Source organism: Pteronotus mesoamericanus, unplaced genomic scaffold (assembly GCF_021234165.1).
Source record: "Pteronotus mesoamericanus isolate MK-2021 breed Mesoamerican mustached bat unplaced genomic scaffold, CSHL_Meso_final contig_24, whole genome shotgun sequence".
NCBI classification, from domain to species: Eukaryota; Metazoa; Chordata; class Mammalia; order Chiroptera; family Mormoopidae; genus Pteronotus; species Pteronotus mesoamericanus.
The window spans coordinates 16,672,596-16,692,585 of NW_026555100.1; the positions used below are offsets into that span (position 1 = coordinate 16,672,596).

The 19,990-nt window shown below is 39.5% G+C and overlaps 1 protein-coding gene across 12 annotated transcripts in view; it reads left to right on the plus strand.

Moving 5' to 3' along the window:
* The window catches only part of ANK3 (ankyrin 3), a 318,471-nt gene that overhangs the window by 194,151 nt on the left and 104,330 nt on the right, over positions 1-19,990 (plus strand). For 5 of the 12 annotated variants that reach the window (XM_054572740.1, XM_054572754.1, XM_054572746.1 and 2 more), the window contains 2 exons: positions 4,082-4,154; positions 4,319-4,381. In XM_054572740.1, the coding sequence (XP_054428715.1) occupies positions 4,082-4,154; positions 4,319-4,381 (136 nt within the window). Of the gene's footprint in view, positions 1-4,081; positions 4,155-4,318; positions 4,382-16,092; positions 16,147-19,990 lie in introns of all 12 variants that reach the window. The other 7 variants (XM_054572742.1, XM_054572745.1, XM_054572743.1 and 4 more) reach the window with 2 other exon arrangements.

Sequence of the window (19,990 nt, forward strand, 5' to 3'; positions counted from 1 at the left end):
ATTGGTGTATCACCACGCTTACACATTTCCCGTTCATCGACTGGAGTTTTCACAGGGAAAACAATAGGTGTTTTATTAAAATTTAAAATAAATTTAAATTTACCTGGTAAAGTCAAGTCTTTACCAGGAGGCCTTATTGGGTCAGATATGTCTCTACAAACAGCAGCCTCTAGGATAAGTCTTTTTTTTTTTTTTTAACCCCACCTGGCGCCTTTGAACCCCATCAGGATTTGGTAACTTTGGAATCAAGAGCAGATATTGCACCATATCAGAGCCTTATTTGAGTTATTCCTGACTGAATGACTCAACACAGAGGACTGAGGGTGACGTGGTAAATTTAAGACTCAGGAACACTTGGAATTACCATCTCCGCCTTCTCTTCTCATCTACAACCTTCCAACATGAGAGAAGGCACAGTTGGCATCTGCAAACAGTTTGTATACATAGCACTTCACATGATACACATGAGCTGAGGGGCACTTTAGCTCCCTGCAGATGGAGTTCTTAAACTACTGCATGCCGTAGAAACTAAATCATAAGCCTGCTGATTATAAGAAAGAAGTTTGATAATACATAAAAGAGAAAACAGTAGCTTTAATGGGCTAACATGACAGTCATCCATCAGGGTACATTTCTTTCATTTACTTTTTCAATTGAGTGTATTGCGGTGACATTGGTTAATAAAAGGATTATTCAGGTGTACAATTCTATGATACATCATCTATACATCGTGAGTTCACCATCCCAACTCACCACTTATCCCTCTCCTTTTGATCCTCTCCCAGGCACATTTCTAACTTAAAGATATGATTTGTGTAGGAGATCAAGTCCGACATGTGGTTTTCACATACCTGAGTATTTCATCATCCTAAAATCTGTTATGAAATTCTCAAGAAAAGAATTTCAACAAATAATGTTTATTAACCTTAATTTTATAGACATCCCATGTAGCTCTTTCTAGGGCAGGCAAGGAGAGAGGGTAGGAGAAGGTGGTAAACAATGGGCAAGTGCCACCATGCTACAGAAGATCTGAAGGCACTGCAACAAGCATCTAAGATTTGTCAGAAAGAGAATTAAAACTCATCAAATAGTTCAAAATACAAAATGATAGACTGAAAATGAATTTGTCACCCATTCAGAAAGTTCAGATTATTTTTTTGCTACCAAAAAGGCTTTAGGAGAAAATAAAGTTGCAGGCAGAAAATCAAGTTACAGCCTCAGGAAATTATCCGAAAGAGAAGGGTTTCAAGGCACAGGTTCCTAGAGAAAGACAGAACACCATTTCACTCAACCTCATCAGTGGACTTGCTTCCGAAAGAGAGAGGAGGTGGGACTCACACTACCAGGGAAGGTTCAACGGGCCTGATGAAAGACACGCGGCTTCCACCGAGTGAAGTACATTGATTAGAAAAGGTCCGTCCAATTCCCTAAGACTTAGCCCCACCCTGTGGTACGTGAGACTTTATTTCAAGCTGCGACACCGCCTCCTCAGCCCTGCTACAGCAGTTACATGTAATCCCGTTTACAGGAGGACTGACCCCATTTCAGGGTACAGCCTGTGATCATAAACTCACTAAACACAGCACCGTCTCCACCAGAGGCAGACCTTCGCACAGCCAGTCTCCACTGGGGCCCCACTGCCTCCACAAGCAGGCTTTCGTTTTTAAAAACACCTTTGAAAAAGACGGCATCTCCCATAGGAGCACCATGGATGTGTGGCTATTCTGAGAAAGATGCAGCAGAGCAAACTGACTAGAGGCTGATATTCAAGAGATATAAATGAAACTGTTTAAACTGCATTGTTTAAAATACTCAGTTCCCTGAACAGCAATGAGCAGAGTACATCTATCACTCAGATATGTTTCTAATAAAGGGGACCAGGGCTCCTTGGAGAAATGACTGAATCCAGCTAGAACCAGGGTAGTGAGTATATATGATGAACTGGGAACATCTTGTAGTGCAAAAAAAAGGGGGGGGGCAGTGCCCCCTCAAATAAATAAATAAATGAATAAATAAATAAATAAGCACAAACAAAAAATGATGGTGATATGTCAAAGGAACATAGGAATCAATGGAAAGAGTCTTCAGTGCTGAAAGGTGGACCTGTTTGAACAAAAATAAATAAATGGTATTGGGGTATAGCGCAAAGTATATAATGTCCAGAATCCATACTGGTAAATAAATGACTGAATAAGTAGGGAAGCAGAGACATATTTCTCAGGCAGTAGCAGTCCAAATTATTTTTGAGAATACTTCACCCTGAAGGCGGTGGAATGTAATTCCCTACTACCTAAACCTGGGTTCAGTATAGTGACTTCCTTCCCAAGACAACAGAGTGGAAAGGGGGCTGGGAGGGAATAGAGTAACTTTACAGTGGAGATACGAGGCAAACACTGCGTCAGCCAGATGACGGAGGTTAACATCAACCCTGTTAAGTTATATTGATGGTATGCGATAAAAGTGGCCCTTTACCTCCGTGGTCTTCTCTTAAAACCATATTACCTCAGTCTAATCATGAGGAAAACATGAGACAAATTCCAGATGAGAGACAGTCTACAAAACACCTGACTGGTTCACCTCAGAACTGTCAAGGTTATTAAAAACAAGGAAAGTCTGAGAAACTCTCACAGCCAAGAGGAGAAATGACAACTAAAGATAATATGATAACCTAGATGGGATCCTAGAACAGAAAAAAAGGGACATTAGGTAGAAACTGTAAATATCTGAATATAAACTATAATCACTGATAATATATTAATTGTTCATTAATTGTAATAAATGAACCATAATAATGTAAGATGTTAATAATAGGAGAAACTCAGTGAACTCTCGATACTATCTTTACAATATTTCTGTAAATCTAAAATTGTTCTAACATAAAAAGCTTATTTTAAAAAATTGCAATTCAGCTGCAGCTTTCCACGCCAGAAGAGGCACCGGGTGGGGCTTTATTTGAACATGATAACTGAGGATGGGGTGTGTGATCACATTGACCAAGTGCTGTGAGAACTACTGTAAGAGACTGGAGTTGACCCTTTCTTAGTTTTAACAGCATAGCTTTACTTCAGTTACTTTATTTAGATGTGTATCTTCCTTTGTTCCATAGTCTTTCACATGCTCAGAATTAAGAGGACTCTTTGAAACATTGAGTCGTTAAGATTTTCTAACAACTAATGCTATGTCTATAAATGGATACAATCTCTATAGATAAAATGTTATCAGAGCAGCCCTGGCTGGTGTGGCTCTGGGGACTGAGCTCTGGCCTGTAAACCAAAGGATCACTGGTTTGATTCCCAGTCAAGGTGTATGCCTCATTTGTAGACCAGGTCTCCAGTAGCTGGTGCTCCAGAGGCAACCACACATTGATGTTTCTCCCCATCTCTTTCTCCCTCCCTTCCTCTCTCTAAAAAATAAAAGATAAAAAAAAATCTTTAAAAAAAGTTAGAGCAAGTAAGAGATTTGGTGAGGCCTTTGTTCTGCACTATACCATTCTTAAAGTTTTTTGTAGAGGTTAAAATGATCTTGCAAATTCATTACTTCCAAAGTATTTTCTTCATGTACATAGTCGTTAAGTTATGTCATTTACACAATCTTAATATTGATTTATTCCAGGAATTAAAATAAGTACTTACGTAGGAAAGACAAAATAAATGGCTAGTTTAAAAAGTGGTAAAGGCATATTTCTTGCCACTAATTTGGCTTATCTTCAGCCAAGACATTTAGTAAAATGAGGTGGCAGGTACATCAGACCAGGAAAAGTATAGAAAAAGTGTAGGCTTTATCGCTTGTCTCTGTTCTTTGAAAAGCCTTACTTATTAGGGACTTAAATACTTCAAGCTGGTGTGCTTTGCCCCTAAAATTGTTCACCTCATATTTGTTTTCTTCCATGTACACTGTGAGGACCTTAGTGTTACTAAAGGAAAATTTTGATGTCATTTCATAGGTGGGGGCTTCAGGTTAAGCAACATGTAAATCAACTAATAACAAACCAACTAATTTAGAAAGAAAGAACTAGTTTACTAAAACATGTACTCTCCTCACACTAAAGTCACTGCTTTTTTGTCGTTGTTGTTGTTACTAGACTGTCACAGAGAAGCACAAAATGAATGTTCCAGAAACAATGAATGAAGTTCTCGATATGTCTGATGATGAAGGTATGAAAACCTCCTTTGAGTTCGTAATAATTAAGAGTGACTATGTATTCCTTTCCTGAAGAAAGTTAATTGCAAAAGTGTTTTCAGTAACATTAAAATGTGTTGTTGTAGTAGCAGCAATGTGCATTTTCCACACACTTACATTGTTCACTTAAATCGTGCAGTTCGTAAAGCCAACGCCCCTGAAATGCTCAGTGATGGCGAATATATCTCAGATGTTGAAGAAGGTATTTGCAAATTTTTATTGTGATGAAACTTAACTACCACCTTTATCTTCCATTTCTAATCTTCCAAATGTAACACTTCCTTGAGTTACTAACTTTTCATTTTATCTTTAGATTATTAATTTATGTGTCATTTAAACAATGCATATTTGCTATTACTGATTGCCTTCTTTTAGTCTCTTTGAATCACTTCTTGAACCCATTTTCCAGCTTGCAAATACAAGTCTCGCTAATTATCTGGATTATTTTCTATTTGTTTCTAGTAAGCAGGAAATTGATGTGTAATTGTTTACATCTGAAAATCTCAAAAGGGAAATCTGATTAATGCTTATAACTAAAATATTTTTTACATAAGCAAGAGAAGATATCCTTATAGGTACAAGATCTGCTTCCCATTCTAAGATTTTCTCTAAGCTTTGTAGTGAAAGCAGTGTTTGATCTTGAATAATGAAAACACGACCTGAACAAAATTGCTTTCAAAATATAAATTTGCAATATTGATTTCACAAAAGAAATCAAAATATAAATGATCGTAGTTATAGTTCACATGCTTAAAAGAAACTGTGTTTTCTGCCTGACTTAAAAATCAATATATTTGACCGGGTCATTCACTATTAATTAATGACATCTTTAAAAGGATCATTAGAAAACTAGCATTTTTACCATCAATAAATATAAAGATGGCAAATCATGGAGTTTTGCAGAAATAATGAAATATATACTTATAGAATTTATATGCTATGTATGTTTCTTTCTTGCATCATTTGACTTTTCACAACTATAGTCTATCTTATTGCTCCCTCTGTTTGCCATCTCGCACGCAGTAGTTTTCTCTGGGATCAGTCCGACTGTTGCTAATTGTCTTCTGCCTTTCGGTAACCTTCCGTTTTAATTATTGGTTCCTTCTTTGATTTGCACAAATTTCTTTGGAAACCAAAATAGTGGAAAAGTTTACCTGATCCAAAGTCATTTTAATTATTTGGGTCCAGTTGTTACCAGACAGGGGCCTGGCCCTGAGCGGGTCTGCCTAGGGCCAGCTCTAGTGGCTGGGCTCTTGGCTTTGTGCGGGGAAGACTTCACAACAGGAGTCCAGGTGTCTGTGAGCGTCTGTCTGTCTGTGAAAGCTGGGGACGGTGAAACAAGGAAGGGCTTAGCATAGAGAAAGCACCAGGAGAGCCTGGGCTGGGCTGCCTTAGCTCAGTGGGAAGTCAGAGACAAGGGAGCTTTGGGGACATGCTGCCAACAGCCCATTGCCTTAGAGTTTAGGAGGCACGTGCCATGGGGGAAGAAGTGGGGGAAGAAGAAGGGAATCCTGTGGGCTGCTCCCCAGAGGAGGAGCGGGTGCGTGCTGGGTCCTTTGTCTTGAGGTTTTTAATCTCAGGGGAGAGTCTCAGCAGACTGTTCATCAGTGCTCCAGGTGTGTCCTTTCAGGGTCATGGTCTCCACCGATGGGTCAGTGACAGGGCAGGGGGTCTTTAGTCACTGCAGTTGGTTCTGGCCATTGCCCATTCGGTTTTGCTGCTTTTCTGGGCCTGGAGCTGAAACACAACTAAGGCCTCTGCTATCTCCTGGGAGGAAACCAGGGGAGAAGCAGCTACCCTGGGAGCGAGGTCTGTTTTCCCAGTTTTGCCCCCTGCCAGGCACTGGAGGAAAGGGCCTCCCCCCCCCCGCCCCCACCGCCGTGACCTCCTGCCACTGGCTGTAAATTGCTCTGCAGCTGTGTTCAGCTACCTGTCTGTGTCCCTATTCCACTTGCCAAGGAATTTTCCTAGCTTCTCACTATCCTGTCTCACAACGACTGCCCACTGTTAGTGTGTTAGCCTGCGGCGGGGACTGGGCCTCCGGAAGAGCTAATGTGGTCATTAAAAGGGGAGAGGGGGAAGACTATCTCTTTGTTTGTAAATATTGTTTTGATAAATGTTAAAGGCTTTATTAATTTTTCCCTCCTTTCCTCTAAAATATCAGCTATATGTTTATGTCCATTCTATCCCCAAAAAGATAATATTTGTATCATCTTTAGGACTTTAAGAGTAATAAGCTTTCCTGTCATATTATATGTCAGTGTCTTCTTATGCCACATTTTCAGGGTAATTTCTGTTATGCAAAAGATAAGAGACGAATGTTCTCACATGGATATGTATACATGCAATCCATGATATCAAAAGTATGTTTTTCAAATGAAATTTGTGTGAAATATAATGACAATCCATACACCTAAAATTTTGCTAGTTTTTAACATAATATCCCTAAATAGCTGCATTGATGAGAAGCCAAGTTTGAATGGACTATACAATAGGCTTTATTTCTGTGGATAACTAACCAAATAATTTCAAGAAAAGGAGAAATTTTGAATCTCTTACTTTGAAGCTACTTGATCTAGCTGTTTAACTAGAAATGACAATCATTTTCTTTAGATTTATCTCAGTTTGGTAATTTGAAATTAATAAGAAACTTTTAATTCTCATTTTATCCATTGTCCTTTAAATACATTTGCCCTTGTTCTGTGGGTATGTCCATGGGCTACTGGAGTCAAATGGCTTTTGATTTCATAATGTTGTAGAATTTAATGTTGAAGGAGGTTCCTTAAAGTCTGAACAACAACTGTCTAGTGCTGGAATTACCTCCATAGAATCTCCTGCTTAGGAGTTCCTTTTCCCAAGTACTTCAAATGATAGGAACCTCCTGATTCCCCAAACTGCCTATTCCATTGTGAACAACTCTTGACTTCAAAATTCTTCATTTCATTGAACGTTCTGTAGCTTCTACTCATTGATTCAGGCTCTAATATATTTGGCACAATTTAGAACAAAATCTGCCTCTTTCATGTGATAGTGCTTTTAATATTTGAAAACACTTCTCATATTTCTTCTTAGCCTTTTTTTCTCTAGGCATATCATCACCACTTCCTTCCACCAGTCCCTCATCATCGTATCTAGTCTCCTGTGCACATTTCAATGTGCCTCTGCCCATGATGAATTAAGGTGGCCAGACCTGCACACAATATTCTAGATGTGGGCTGGTCAAAGCAGACTGTGGAAGAGTTATGCTTTGTCCATGGATGATATTAAAAATCTATTATTGAAGATTAAGATATTTTTGTGGATGCAATTTAGACATAATTTGACATTAATATTACTGTCAGCTAATGTCCCTAAATTTTGCTTATATGAACACCATTAAGCCACATTTGTTCTATCATGTAGTACATCATTCTGTGCTACAGAAACTAGCATTTCTATAATGCTCCAATCCCAAAACAAATCATTTGGAAATGTTAATTCTAACATTACATAACAGGCCGCTACAACGTTAATGATAGTTTTTACTTCTGACTCACTTGCCTGATAGTTTGTCCAGATCTTTGCTACTTTGGTTGGATTTAGGCTGCCTGTTTCAGGAAGCCCTAGGAACCATGGCAAATGTTTATTTCCCTGAAACCAAATGTTGTGAAAATATCTCTCTACAAGAACTAGTAACAGTTTACTACACTGATATCCCAGGGTGCTGAGGACATCAGCAGCTTTTTAAAGCAAATAAAAATAATAGCAATATATGCTGTTTGGTTTGTTATTTTTTTTTTCCAAGAAAAAATAGAAGAATGAATGTGTAATATGAGAAGATATAATTTTAATTCTAAATTATTATAATTGAGTAAATATTAACAAAACAGTAGCCCCTCTTCTTTCAATTTTGCTTTCTCCTCTTTCTTTGGTCTACTATGAGAAATTATTATAGGAGAAAGAATGTTTGGATTACTTGCTCAAAAAAAATTTACAAGAAACAAGCCTAGACAATGCTATCAGTCAGTGACCTGGGGGCACAAGGGAGTCAAGTTTCAGAGTAGAACAAAGGAGGAAGTCTCAGAAAGGCAGAGCAGTGGAAGAAATGGAGATAAACAACCTTATCTAAGGTGGGATTTTAAGCCCAAACATTATACAGGTAGGAGGTAAACAGAGCTTTTTGGAGGCCTAGGCTGGTTCACAAATATCTTCAATGCCCTGCTGTTTTCTTTCCCAGAAAATGTTACATACATTAAAAAGAATATACATAAATCATTAATATCTTGATTCTAATGTGAGTTAGATTCTTATGATTTACAGTTCAGATTGTAATTCAAAAGAAAGAGAAGAAAAGATGAGAGAGAAAGAGAGAAGAGAGTGGAAGAAAGGGGAAAAGAGAAAAGATAAAAATAAAGAGAAAAGGAAGGGAAGGAGAAAGAAAATTGAGATTAAGGTTTAAATTGTCTTCCAGTTGGGGGTCCCCTCCCAAGAGATTTCATAGTTAGCTTTAGTTCCACAGTGGTTTTAAATTATAAATCCCTATAAAATGTATTTTGTAAAATATTTTTCAATGTATATAAAATATTATTTTAGCTTGCATAATTCTAGTGGATTAGGTAAGAAATTTAAAAACTGTAGATGGGACATAATGAGAAATGGAATTAAGCCATGAAAAATAAAAACCAAAAAGACAGCTCTATGAAATATGACCCTACTGAACAGCTTTATGAGACAACTGGGAGAGCAAACTTGCTGGGAAGAACTATTTAATTCTTAAGTACTTACAAATTTAATAGGGCTACAAAATCTCTAAGGATCAAGGGCCGATATGAAATATTAAAATAAAAAATAACATTTTAAGTACAACATGTGGTAGAAGGAATTATCAACTAGGTATGGGCTTGAGAACTGATAAATCAATACAATTTCATCTTTTATTGGCGTGACGTGAGCGGTGAGGAGTCATGCTCAGCTCACCCTGGTGCCAAGTTCAGTAGCCGATGGAAGCCACAGCAAATTAAAACCACAGATTTCAAAGAACTCAGAGGGCTGTGCCAGTGTCTTGTAGCCCATGCTTTCCATTACACTGATGAGGAAGCAAAGGCCAAATAAATGCGGAGTGGCTTGCCCAACCAGGGGAGCGTCAGAGCTAGACAAGGAGATGGATCTGCCGCCCATGGTTTCAGATGACATCTTCCACTGATAGCCTAACACGATCTGCTCTCTCATATAGAGAGCCCAAGAATGTGTTTTTAATTTCTTTTTTAAAAGAATTATGGTTAAGAGAGGAAAGAAATCGTGCTCTTCAAAATTATCACAAGACAGTAAGAATTATTTTTTAAATACCTTAATGAGACTGTAATAGAAATATTATACCTTCATCGGCCATCTTGGCAAAAGATATGTGCTGACCAAGAGGTGGAAGTTCAAGTAAAATAATATAAATATGATTCAGAATAGATTTTAAGAATCAAAAGCAGGTCATTTTAGTAAATATGTCCAAATATTCTCAACTAGGGGAGAATAACTAGAATTTTACTTGGCACAATCTGAAACTCAAAAAATTAGGAGAAATTAGGAAATGTGAAGCTAGATATCTAGAAAGGGAGCAGAACAATACCCTTTAGGGCCTCTCCTCGCCAAATGCCAAGGACTAACCAGCTATTCTAATCTTTTTGTCATCCCAATAAATAAACCAGACGATTATGTTTTTAGTTTTATAACTTGGGGAAAAGGCCTTGGAGATTAGCTTGTCCCCACGTGGTTCAAAAGAGTGGCATTCGTGTCATGTAGAAATTGTTCTTCACCTGAAATTTTATCATTGTACAAATACCTCTTAAATCACCTATCCTTTTGCTTGATATTTCTCTGCTTATAATTGACCTTTTGAGTAGACATTACATAATTGCATGCCACTCATAGTGACAAAGTCAAAATGAAACACCAGAAGCAGAGACCAAATCTTATTCTCAGCTGTATCCCCAGATCCTAGTGCAGTGCCTGGTACCCAGGAGATCTTCAATATATGTTTGGTCGGCTGCATCAAAGTGGAGGAAGGCTCAAGAAGCATAGTCTCACAGATTTCTGAAAATGCAGAATGGAAGAAATTTGCCTGCTCCTTTTCCTCTCCACTGAATTCCTTATAACTGAGACAGTCCTAGGTTACGTATTGAATTGATAAACAGCTTTATAATGACCCCCCCCCCCCAGGATGTACTTGCATCTCAAATGATAATGAATTTAAAGGAATTATCAGCTAAAGAAAAAGATCTGTGGTCCAGGACCAAGGCCTTTGCTCTAAAACAGAGTCCATCCTATCTTTGGTAAACTTTCTTTGGAATTGCAATTGTTTAGTGATTTTCATCCACATAATCCACTGGAATTACCAGCTATGTACTTGATGTTTCCACGGAGATTCCCACAACAACTTACCTCATCATGCCCTGAATATACCCCTCCTAAATAATGCCTCTTCCTACCCTTCTCCATCTCAGCAAATAAGCCCATTACCCAAGTCAAAACCTGTGGTTAAGCGTAATTTCTTTTTTTTAACCACTCATATCCAGTCCATCAGCAAGTCCTATCAGTCCTACGCCCAGAACACATCTCAAACCCCTCTCCTCTGCATCCACGTGGTCACCACCCTAATCCCACCCCCGGCCCAGCCATTTCTCCCGTGGCGCACTGGCTGCGGGAGGCTCTCTCTGGGGCTCCACTCCTGCTCTCCCCCGACGGACCCAGCCTTCTTAACAGCATCCTCAGCAGGCAGTCTTTCATAAGTATACACTGCATCGTGTTATTCCTTTCCCCAGTTTACAACGCTTCACAGCTTAGAGTAGTGTTACTGAGACTCACTCATGCTGTTGCATATAACTGTAGTTTATTTTTATTTCTATATAATATTCCATTGTCTGCCTGTGCCATAATTAAATGATCTATTGTTTTATTCATGGAAATGAGGCTTGTTTCCAGTTTGGGGCTGTTGGAAACAAAGCTGCTACAAATCTTTTTATATAAATTTCCTGGCACACCTATGCATACATTTCTGCAGGGTCCAAACCTAGGAGTGTAGCTGCTGGGTTATGGATTATGCAAATACAAAATTCATCAAATTCAAGTAGGATCATAAAAGTATATCATGAGGTTATTTTTTTAAAAACAAGGACAAGAATATTATAGACAGAGTGATTAAAAGTGGAGGAGGCTGTGATTGGGTTTGGGATGGGGATATGGGAGGCTTCTGAAGTATTGATGTTCTATTTCTTAACCTGCAAGGTGTTTATTTTATAACAATCTGTTAAAGTAAAAATGTACATTTACATTTACATGCTCATCTATGTGGTTGCTGTATTTCAGGATAGAAGTAGTCATCCCCTACAAATAATACAGATATACCCCAAAAATACACAACTACACTAAAAATCTCTCTAGGCTTTACACTGCACTGAGACTGAAACTCAGTCTATTTCCCGGCTGGTAAGTCCCGTGTGATGTGGCCCCCGGTACCTCCTTTCCACTCTCTTCTCAATCACACCTTTTCATTTCTTCTCCTGCTCATCTCAGTTTATTCATAAATTTCAAGGGGCAGCAAAATTTTTCTGTAAAGGGCCAGGGGTAAACATTTTAGAATTTTCAGCCACATGGTCTCTTTGCCAACTATTCAAGTCTGCCTTTGCAGCACAAAAGCAGCTGAGACAATACCTCTACAAGGGGACACGGCTATGTGACAAAACTTGATTTACAGGAATGGGAGGGCAGACGGGATTTGGTCCACAAACTGTAGTTTGACAACTTGTGAGTAATTTTGTTTATTTTCTTTGAAACCAGCCTGCTAGCTCTGGAGGGACAGAGCTGCCCTTATCACTGGCAGAGCTCTCAGAACATACACGCAGAGGCTCTCATTTACCTATCCATGTGTCACTGGTTTACCTTCACACATTTACCGGTTTCTCTGTCCCTCCACGGGAGTCCACATAAATGAACACCCTTAACGTGGTAAACAAGCACTTATGCATTTATGGAGCCCTTTCTGTGGGCGAGGCCTTAGGCTACATACACTCCATGCATTATGTCACTTAACACTCACAGTGATCCTCTAAGTTAGAGCTGGGGTTTTCCACTTTCTAGGTACGGGAAGCCCATTCCATCAAGGCAAAGGAGCTTGATCAAGGTCATACAAGCCAGTGCAGAGCTCATACTCAAGCCCCTGCCCTTACCCTCTACTCTAACCCCAGCGGTGTCTGATAATTTAGATAAGAGTACCACCAGTTGGATTATTGTTAGTTTTGAATGAGATAATTTATGAAGGGGTAAGCCCAGAGATCTCAGGAAATGTTAGTTATAAGGTACCTTATCTGCTTAGTTTTGTCAAAGTAGTTGAAAGCATTGTCTATACTATTAGTACTTCTAATTTACACTTAGTCCTAATTTAAAGTGCTATTAGTATTAATTTACCTTAAGGAATCTGAAGCTCAAAGAGTGTAAGATATTTGTTCAGGTTCACATACCAAGGAAACTGGAAATTGAATTTAGTGTTTTTTTTCCTTCAACTCTTCTACTCAGTGAGATGCTTTAAGTCAAGAAGAAAGGATAGAGCGACAAGGAAATTCAAAAGAAGGGAAGGTTACTGAAGGTCTCAAGGAGGAAGCATTTTAAGGAGTAGATAGAATTTTGACCAACAGAACTTTTTTAGGGGTGGGGGTGGAGGGTGGAGACCGGAAAGAAGCATTGCCAGGTCAGGAAACTTTTTGGTCCAAACGTCAGAGACAGGGAAGTGGAGGGCTCCACGGCAGAGATCAGCACACAAGGGGGAGGTGAAGCCAGCACCAGCCTGGGTGAGGACCCCAGGACAGGCCGTGGGAGGAAGAGAAGCAGTTCTAGGAAAGCCTGGGCACACAGACGTGTAAGAGGAAGAGGAGTGCCAGAGGCCGCGGAGAGGGAGCGGGTGGAGAGTGGAGGGAGAGAGCTGGAGAGTGGGCTCTAGGGGAAGCCGGGAAGGAACCCGCCCGAGGCTCCCTGGGGACCTCAGCATCTGGCACGCCCCTGCCGCAGGGAATGGAGACTCAGAAGGAGGACTCCTAATGCAGTGAGGAAAGTCAGACGGTGAGTGTATTTTTCTTCCCCAAGAAGCCTGTGGAATGCGTGGACAGAGGGATGACTGTCTTACAGAGATGGCACGGAATGAAGGATGTTTATTAACTCAGGACAATAGGTGGTTTTTTCATTTACCCAAAACACATTGTAGTTTTGAACCTGCTTCTTCCCCTCACCCCTGCCCAATTATTTGAATCCCTGCCCGTGTACCAGGAAAGTCTGACCTGCTGCATGTGCAAGCGAGTGCCAATCACACCGCCCCAGTCCCGCCCTCCTCTCACTGCCATCCTTACTGCAGGGGGAAGCGTGAAACATCAGCACTGGGAATGAGAGGCGGAGGGGAGGCAGGGTGGTGGGCAGAGAGCCGGGAGCAGGAGGGGCCAGAGAACCAGGGACACATGGGAAGGGGGGGTCTGACCGCTTGGGCCAGGACCGCAGTGAGGATGAGAACTGACAGTAGGCTTGCGTGTCTTTACCTTGTATGTACACGTTGTTTAGCTCAGAAATATAAAATAAACTAAAAAATGGATACTTATTGCCCTGCACAATGCGAGGCAGTTTGGATATAAAAGAAAGAAGGGGTCAAACCCTTGCCCACAAAGTATACACAATCCTGGTACTCCTTTGTATCTGGGGACAGGGAGCATGCTCCTGTTTTGTACCTCTGGTCTTTATGCCCCTCAGGAATGAAAAACCAAGACTAAGAAGGTCTGAATTCGGAGTCAGAGCTAGACAAGTCACTAAGATGAATAGAAGACCATCACCACTTTGAATTTAGCTACCTAATTTCTCTGCAAATGAGAACCAACATTTTCGTGCCTGATTTCTCAGGGCTAGGTTGTGGCTAGTAATTTATTCATCATCTAGGCTTCTTTACAAGCGGCATAGATTTTAGATAATGAGAAGAGTATAAGTAACCTTGCAGTCCTCCGTAGTTGCATTCTGCTGTTAGTCTGAGATGTTTGTTTGACCAAGTCAGTGTACTGTGTAAGCTTACCTAGATGACTGAGGGGAATTTCTGTATTAGGATTAAGGACTATTGATAAGAATATGAGAAACAATGGTAACTATTACAACATTGTCTTTTTCTACCTCTTCACAGGAAAGACACTGAATTCTTTTTTTTTTTTCCTGGGATGGGTTTGTTTATTAACTCAACCAAGTTCACAGAGGACGGATTTCATTGCTACATCTGGAAAAATTCCAACACTGAGTCATGCATGCTTACTTTAGAAACTATATCTAGCCTAAATTAAGGAGTTGTAAAGTACTATGCTTTTTTTTTTTTTAAAGAAGCACATCTAGCCACAAAGAATAGAACAATGTTGGAGAGTAAAGAAGCAAATTAACCTTTGTTCTCTTTAAGAAAAAATCAGCCTGAGCAAAAAGAGTCATTTGTTCTGTAGGGTAACAGCAACTTGTTATTAAGAGATGTGCAGACTTTGCCATTCAAGCCTGATTCCTTGTTGGCCACCTGTGAAGGCACGATCTTCTGAGCAGGTAGAGCTGGGGAAAGGAAAGAAACAGTGCAAAGGGTGGCCCTCCCACAGGAGGCATGAGGATCCCTTAAAATGACACATTTCTTCAGCCTTCTAAAGGCCACTTATTCCACTCATTGCTCATCTAAACATTTTCTCAACTTACCCCACGGTTCTCACCTGTTTGAGAAAGAAAGCAAGAAAAGATTATATTCCAGCATTTAGTTTATGTTTTGAAAGAACCCCCGCTGCTGCCAGGAGATGCTGGAAAACAAACGGTTCAATGAGCATCTGTTCCTGCCTAACCGAAGGGGAAGGTGGAGAGGGCAGGGACAGGAGAGGGAGCCCTCCATTCTTCACCTTGGGCTTGGGACCGTCAGCCTCTCTCTGAGCCTCCAGCCTTCTCAGAAGGTGCTGAAGTCCTGTGCTGCACACATGACCTTCTGAAGTAGAGCGCACAACTCCATCACCTGTACATCCCCAACATTCATATCCATCTCTCCACATTCACAGCAGACCTCACTTAATACAAACTCTTGATCCCGAGTGCAAGTTGCAAGGTGAAATATTTGCAGATCTGTAGTCTTAGTAACTTTCCTATTAATTATAGTGTGACTCAACGGCAATAGTTGGCTTTATTCATAACATAGGTCCTAGCCCACTGCTCTCCTGTCTTGCTACTCAAAGTGCAGTTTGCATCACCTAGGGGTTTGTTACATGTGCAGGATCTCTGAGTCTGCCCTGGACCTGTGGAATCAGCAGCTGCAGTTTAACAAAGATCTCCAGGTGATGCAAATATACACATTGAAATTTGAGAGACATGTCACTTGCTTCATTGAATTCAGCTGATGAAGCTGTTGTTTTACTCATTCTATTAAGTCCCGTCAGGAAAATAGATCTTTAATTTTGTAGAATCAATACTGCCATTAGATAATTGTCATTAATTTTAAGGATTTTTTTAGACCAGTGTTTATCATAGTGTGGTCCCTAGACTAGGAACATTAGATTCACATGGGAACTTGGGATTCTAATGCATTTCACAGGTTGAGAACCACTGCTTTAGAACATTGGAAGCTACCAGAAGTACATTAATATCATACATCTCCTTTCTGCCTTGTTAGTTCATTTCGTCCGTTCCATCTCTTAAAGAGGCAAGTAAGGTCGAATATTGTAAAGTACTGAGTTTCCTCTTCATGTTTGCCGGATACTTGCTTGTTGGTACACATCCTCATCTTAATAACAACTACCTGGCAAATCTTTATATGTCAAAATACCTTTTCAGTTATATGGAACACACAGCCTAATGACTTACCTGCACTCCCTGTGATTTGTTTTATTTTAATTTTATTCATTTTTTGAATAGGTGTTAGATGCACATGGTATAAAATTCCCAAGGTACCAGAGTTGACGGTCAAAAGTAAGTCTCCCACCTCCTCCTCGCTCGAGTAACCTAGTTGCCATCTCCAAAGGCACTCACTGAACTTTCATTGCACACATTTATTGAGCATGTACTATGTGTGCCAGGCTCTGTTCTGGGCACTGGACATGGAATTAAACAGAAAAAAAATATATACCATCATAGAACATGCCTTACATTTTGGTTACCAATTTTTTATAGTAGCTGTTCAATAGCATAGCATATTGCATTAGTTAAAAGTAGAGCTCTGTATCAAATGAACTGATTCTGAATTTGATTTCCTCTGTATTCTAAGTGATCTTACTCTAATAGTGTGAACTGGGTCTTATCCTGAAATGGAGATAACAATTCTATTTTATAATGTTATTGTGAGACTTATATGAAATAATACTTATAAAACACCAAATAGTACCTAGAACATAGTGAATGCTCAATAAATAGTAGTGTGGATTTTAATGATGTGATCTCATTCTACTATTCTCTAATGCACACAAGAAATGATTAAAGGATTTCCTTTTCTGATAGTTTCCATTTCCTCTCTTTGCTATGTGATGATCAGAAAAATCGCTGTTTTCAGATCAAGCAGAGTAAATTTGAATCTCTAAAACCTGATCATTAACTGCTTATCTGTAAGACTCTTTGCTGAATTCCAGTAAGAAACCAACTCCTGATAAATCACTGGAATAAATAGGCTAAGTACCCCTTTATTCTTTCTAATCTAGTCTTTTTTAAATCCCATGTAATTTGGAGGTCTTCTGTAAATCATTTAAAGTGTTTTATACTATTAATTTCAACTGTATAATTTTATAAAATACATATCTTGGTGAGATTCTGCATTTACAGAAGAGAAATTAAGCAAAGTTTCTGACAATATAATTTGGTATAGTTACTTTAAGGAACTTTCTTTATGATTCTAGTCTCCATTTAGATGGAAGAGCAATTTTCGACCCCTGGAAAAGCAACAAAAGTATCCATTATTGAAGGGTTTTAAGTGGGGGGAAGAATAGAAGAAAATAACATGCAAAAGAAAAACATAAAAGTACTTCTAGGACATGAAAACACTTCTAAGTATCGGGCCAAGAACGGTTCCCTTTATTCAACCTAAAAAGCATCATTAGCGGGCATAATGAAGGATGGCAAGGAAGTTGGATTAGGTATATTCACTGCACCATTGACATGAAATCTAAAAAGGAATGAGGGCACACCTATTTGATTGACCACAGTTCTGATAATCATTTAATGTACGTATTATCTTCCTTTCTCTCCTTTGTGTCTGATTCTATGTTGTATTATTTCCTGGTAGACAAAGTGTATGGATCTTTGAAAGTTTGACTGTGGTACCAGAAACCTCTTCTCTTAACCTAGGAGTGATTGTAGGACTAGGAAGAGAGAGCTGGGACGCTGAAGTGCAGTGCCTCTGAACAGCTTTTGTTACTTGGCTGATAGTTGGATCAAAATAGATTCAGGGTGTTTTGTGTTCTTCTTTAAACGTTTTCCAGCCTCTGGTATTATGTTGTCAAAAATGGATTAACAAAAAGAGCACCAGTGCTTCTAATTTTGAGAGGCATAAAATCAATACTAAAGCGATGAGGCCTCTAGGGGCATTCACCAGCGTACTTCCCCTAGACTTTGTCTACCCTGAATATAATGCACTACGGAGCTAACCCTAATTCATGAGGGATGCATTAGGCAACCAGTGTGTGACCTCTTTGGCTTACCTTTGGACCTTCTCATTTCTCATTCTGCTCTGTTTCCACTAATTAGAAAATGGAACAACCCATCTCTAAACTTGGCGGTTTAATTTATTATTATCTCCCACGGTTGTGTAAGTTGACTGGACTCAGCTGGGGTCTTGAGATCTTTCATGAGATTACAGTCAGACAGCAGCTGAGGCAGGAGTATCATAGCAGCATGTTCAATATGGTGTCTTCATCCAAAGGTCTGTCACCTCAGGCAGACTGGCTGGAACAGCTGAGGGCTGATCTCTGTGCCACCTGCCTATATGGCTACCTTGAGCTCCCTCCTCAAGCATGGTGCTCTCAAGGGGGTCAAATTTCTTATATTGGGATTGGCTTCCCCCCCGAAAAACTGTTTCAAGAGACTTAGGCAGAAACTATAAGGTTTCTTTTTAACTCAGACTCAAAAGTCATGCAAAATCACTTCCTCTACATTTTATTGTTCAAAAGTCAAGCCAATGGACCAAACACTTCCAGGAAACATAAAGTGACACAAGTACTTTTTAGTTACTGAAAATTTGTGTTTCTTGGTAATATACAAGGGGGGACCCCCCAAAAACTGAATCCATTTTTTTAAAACTTTAAAATGGCAGGGCGGACAGGTGCGCTTGTAAACCGCCCATTATGAAATAGGCAGATGCATTGAAAGAGTCTTAAAAAAAAATCACTGAAGCTGAACACAGCCTCTCACAACACCACCAGCTTGTGCACCGATACAGATGGGTTTCTAGAATGCTCGCATAGGTGGGAAGCCTGTGCAACAAGGGTCCCGCCCTCCAGAAGACAACTGCGGTGTTTGGGGGGGACCCCATTCATACAGGTGGACAAAAGTAGGTTCACGGTTGTGAATACATGAAATGGAGTTTATTCTCATATCAGTATTATTTATTATTTATTTGCATTATAACTGTAAACCTATTTTGCCTACCCCTGAATACCTTTTAGCTAAATATATCTGATATTCTATGAGTGTTCTCCCTTAATGGAATACCTTTGCTGGCTTAAACTCACTTGTATAAGTATTGGTCAGGAGCTACGACCAGTCAAAATGTTTTTAGATTACAGAATGGATTAGAGGCAGTTATTAAGTCACTCAGGACAGTTCATCTCATGCCTTTCTCATCTTTGGTACATTAATATTTTGTACTATACAATAAATATAGAGTATTGTGTTTATTGAGAGGAGAGTGAGTTCACTTTATTATTGTTGTTCATTTATTCATTTAGCCAAGAAGAATTTGTTGAATACCTACGAGGAGCCAGGCCCTGTGTTAGCCAATAGAGAGCAGGGACAATTTGCTGCTATAGTTGGATTTTGCCCTTACCAGCATAAATAGTAGCAACATAAATAGTAGCAATCTATATGCTAACTGTGTGAGTTCATACATTCAGATGCTTGGGTACTAGAGAACACTGTGCTACAGAATAATAGTAACAATTGGTGCTCATTAAGCTCTTTCTTTGGGCATTATTTCATTTAATACCCTAAGAGATTATTGAGATAGAGGCAGAGTTACCATCCCAGTTCTGCAGAGGTTGAAACTGACTCAGTGTAAAGTGTTCCAAAGGTCACCTAATCAGAAATGATGGAACTTGGATTTTAATCTAGAGCACGTACTGCGCAAAACTGCATTCAAATAATACCACTGCTTTTAATTATAAATTCCAGAAATTTTAAGAAATGTTTTCACTTTTCTAAAGTGGTAAATGCATAATTTCTTAATAATTTAATTAGCCTTTGACCAAATATATTGGTAGCTCCCACTCCCACTCCAGGCTCTTTTGGTTTCTCAGGCACCATTTCTGAAGGCGACAATGGATGGGTAAAGAGGAATTCGAACTCAATTGACACTTTACTGTATACCAACCAGTCCTCAAGCTTGACATGCCCAAAGAGTGCTAAGGTGCTGAGGAATTTAGGTGGGGAAAAAAACCACCAACATCTAATAAAAGCAATAATGAATTCAAAAATATTTATGGGGTATTTACAATATGACAGGGCCAGGAAAAATTTGGTTCCTAATCTAGGGATCTCACCATCTAGTGGGAGAGACTGAGCAGATGTTTCTGTTGGCAATGCACTCTGATAAAGGAAGCCCACATGGGGG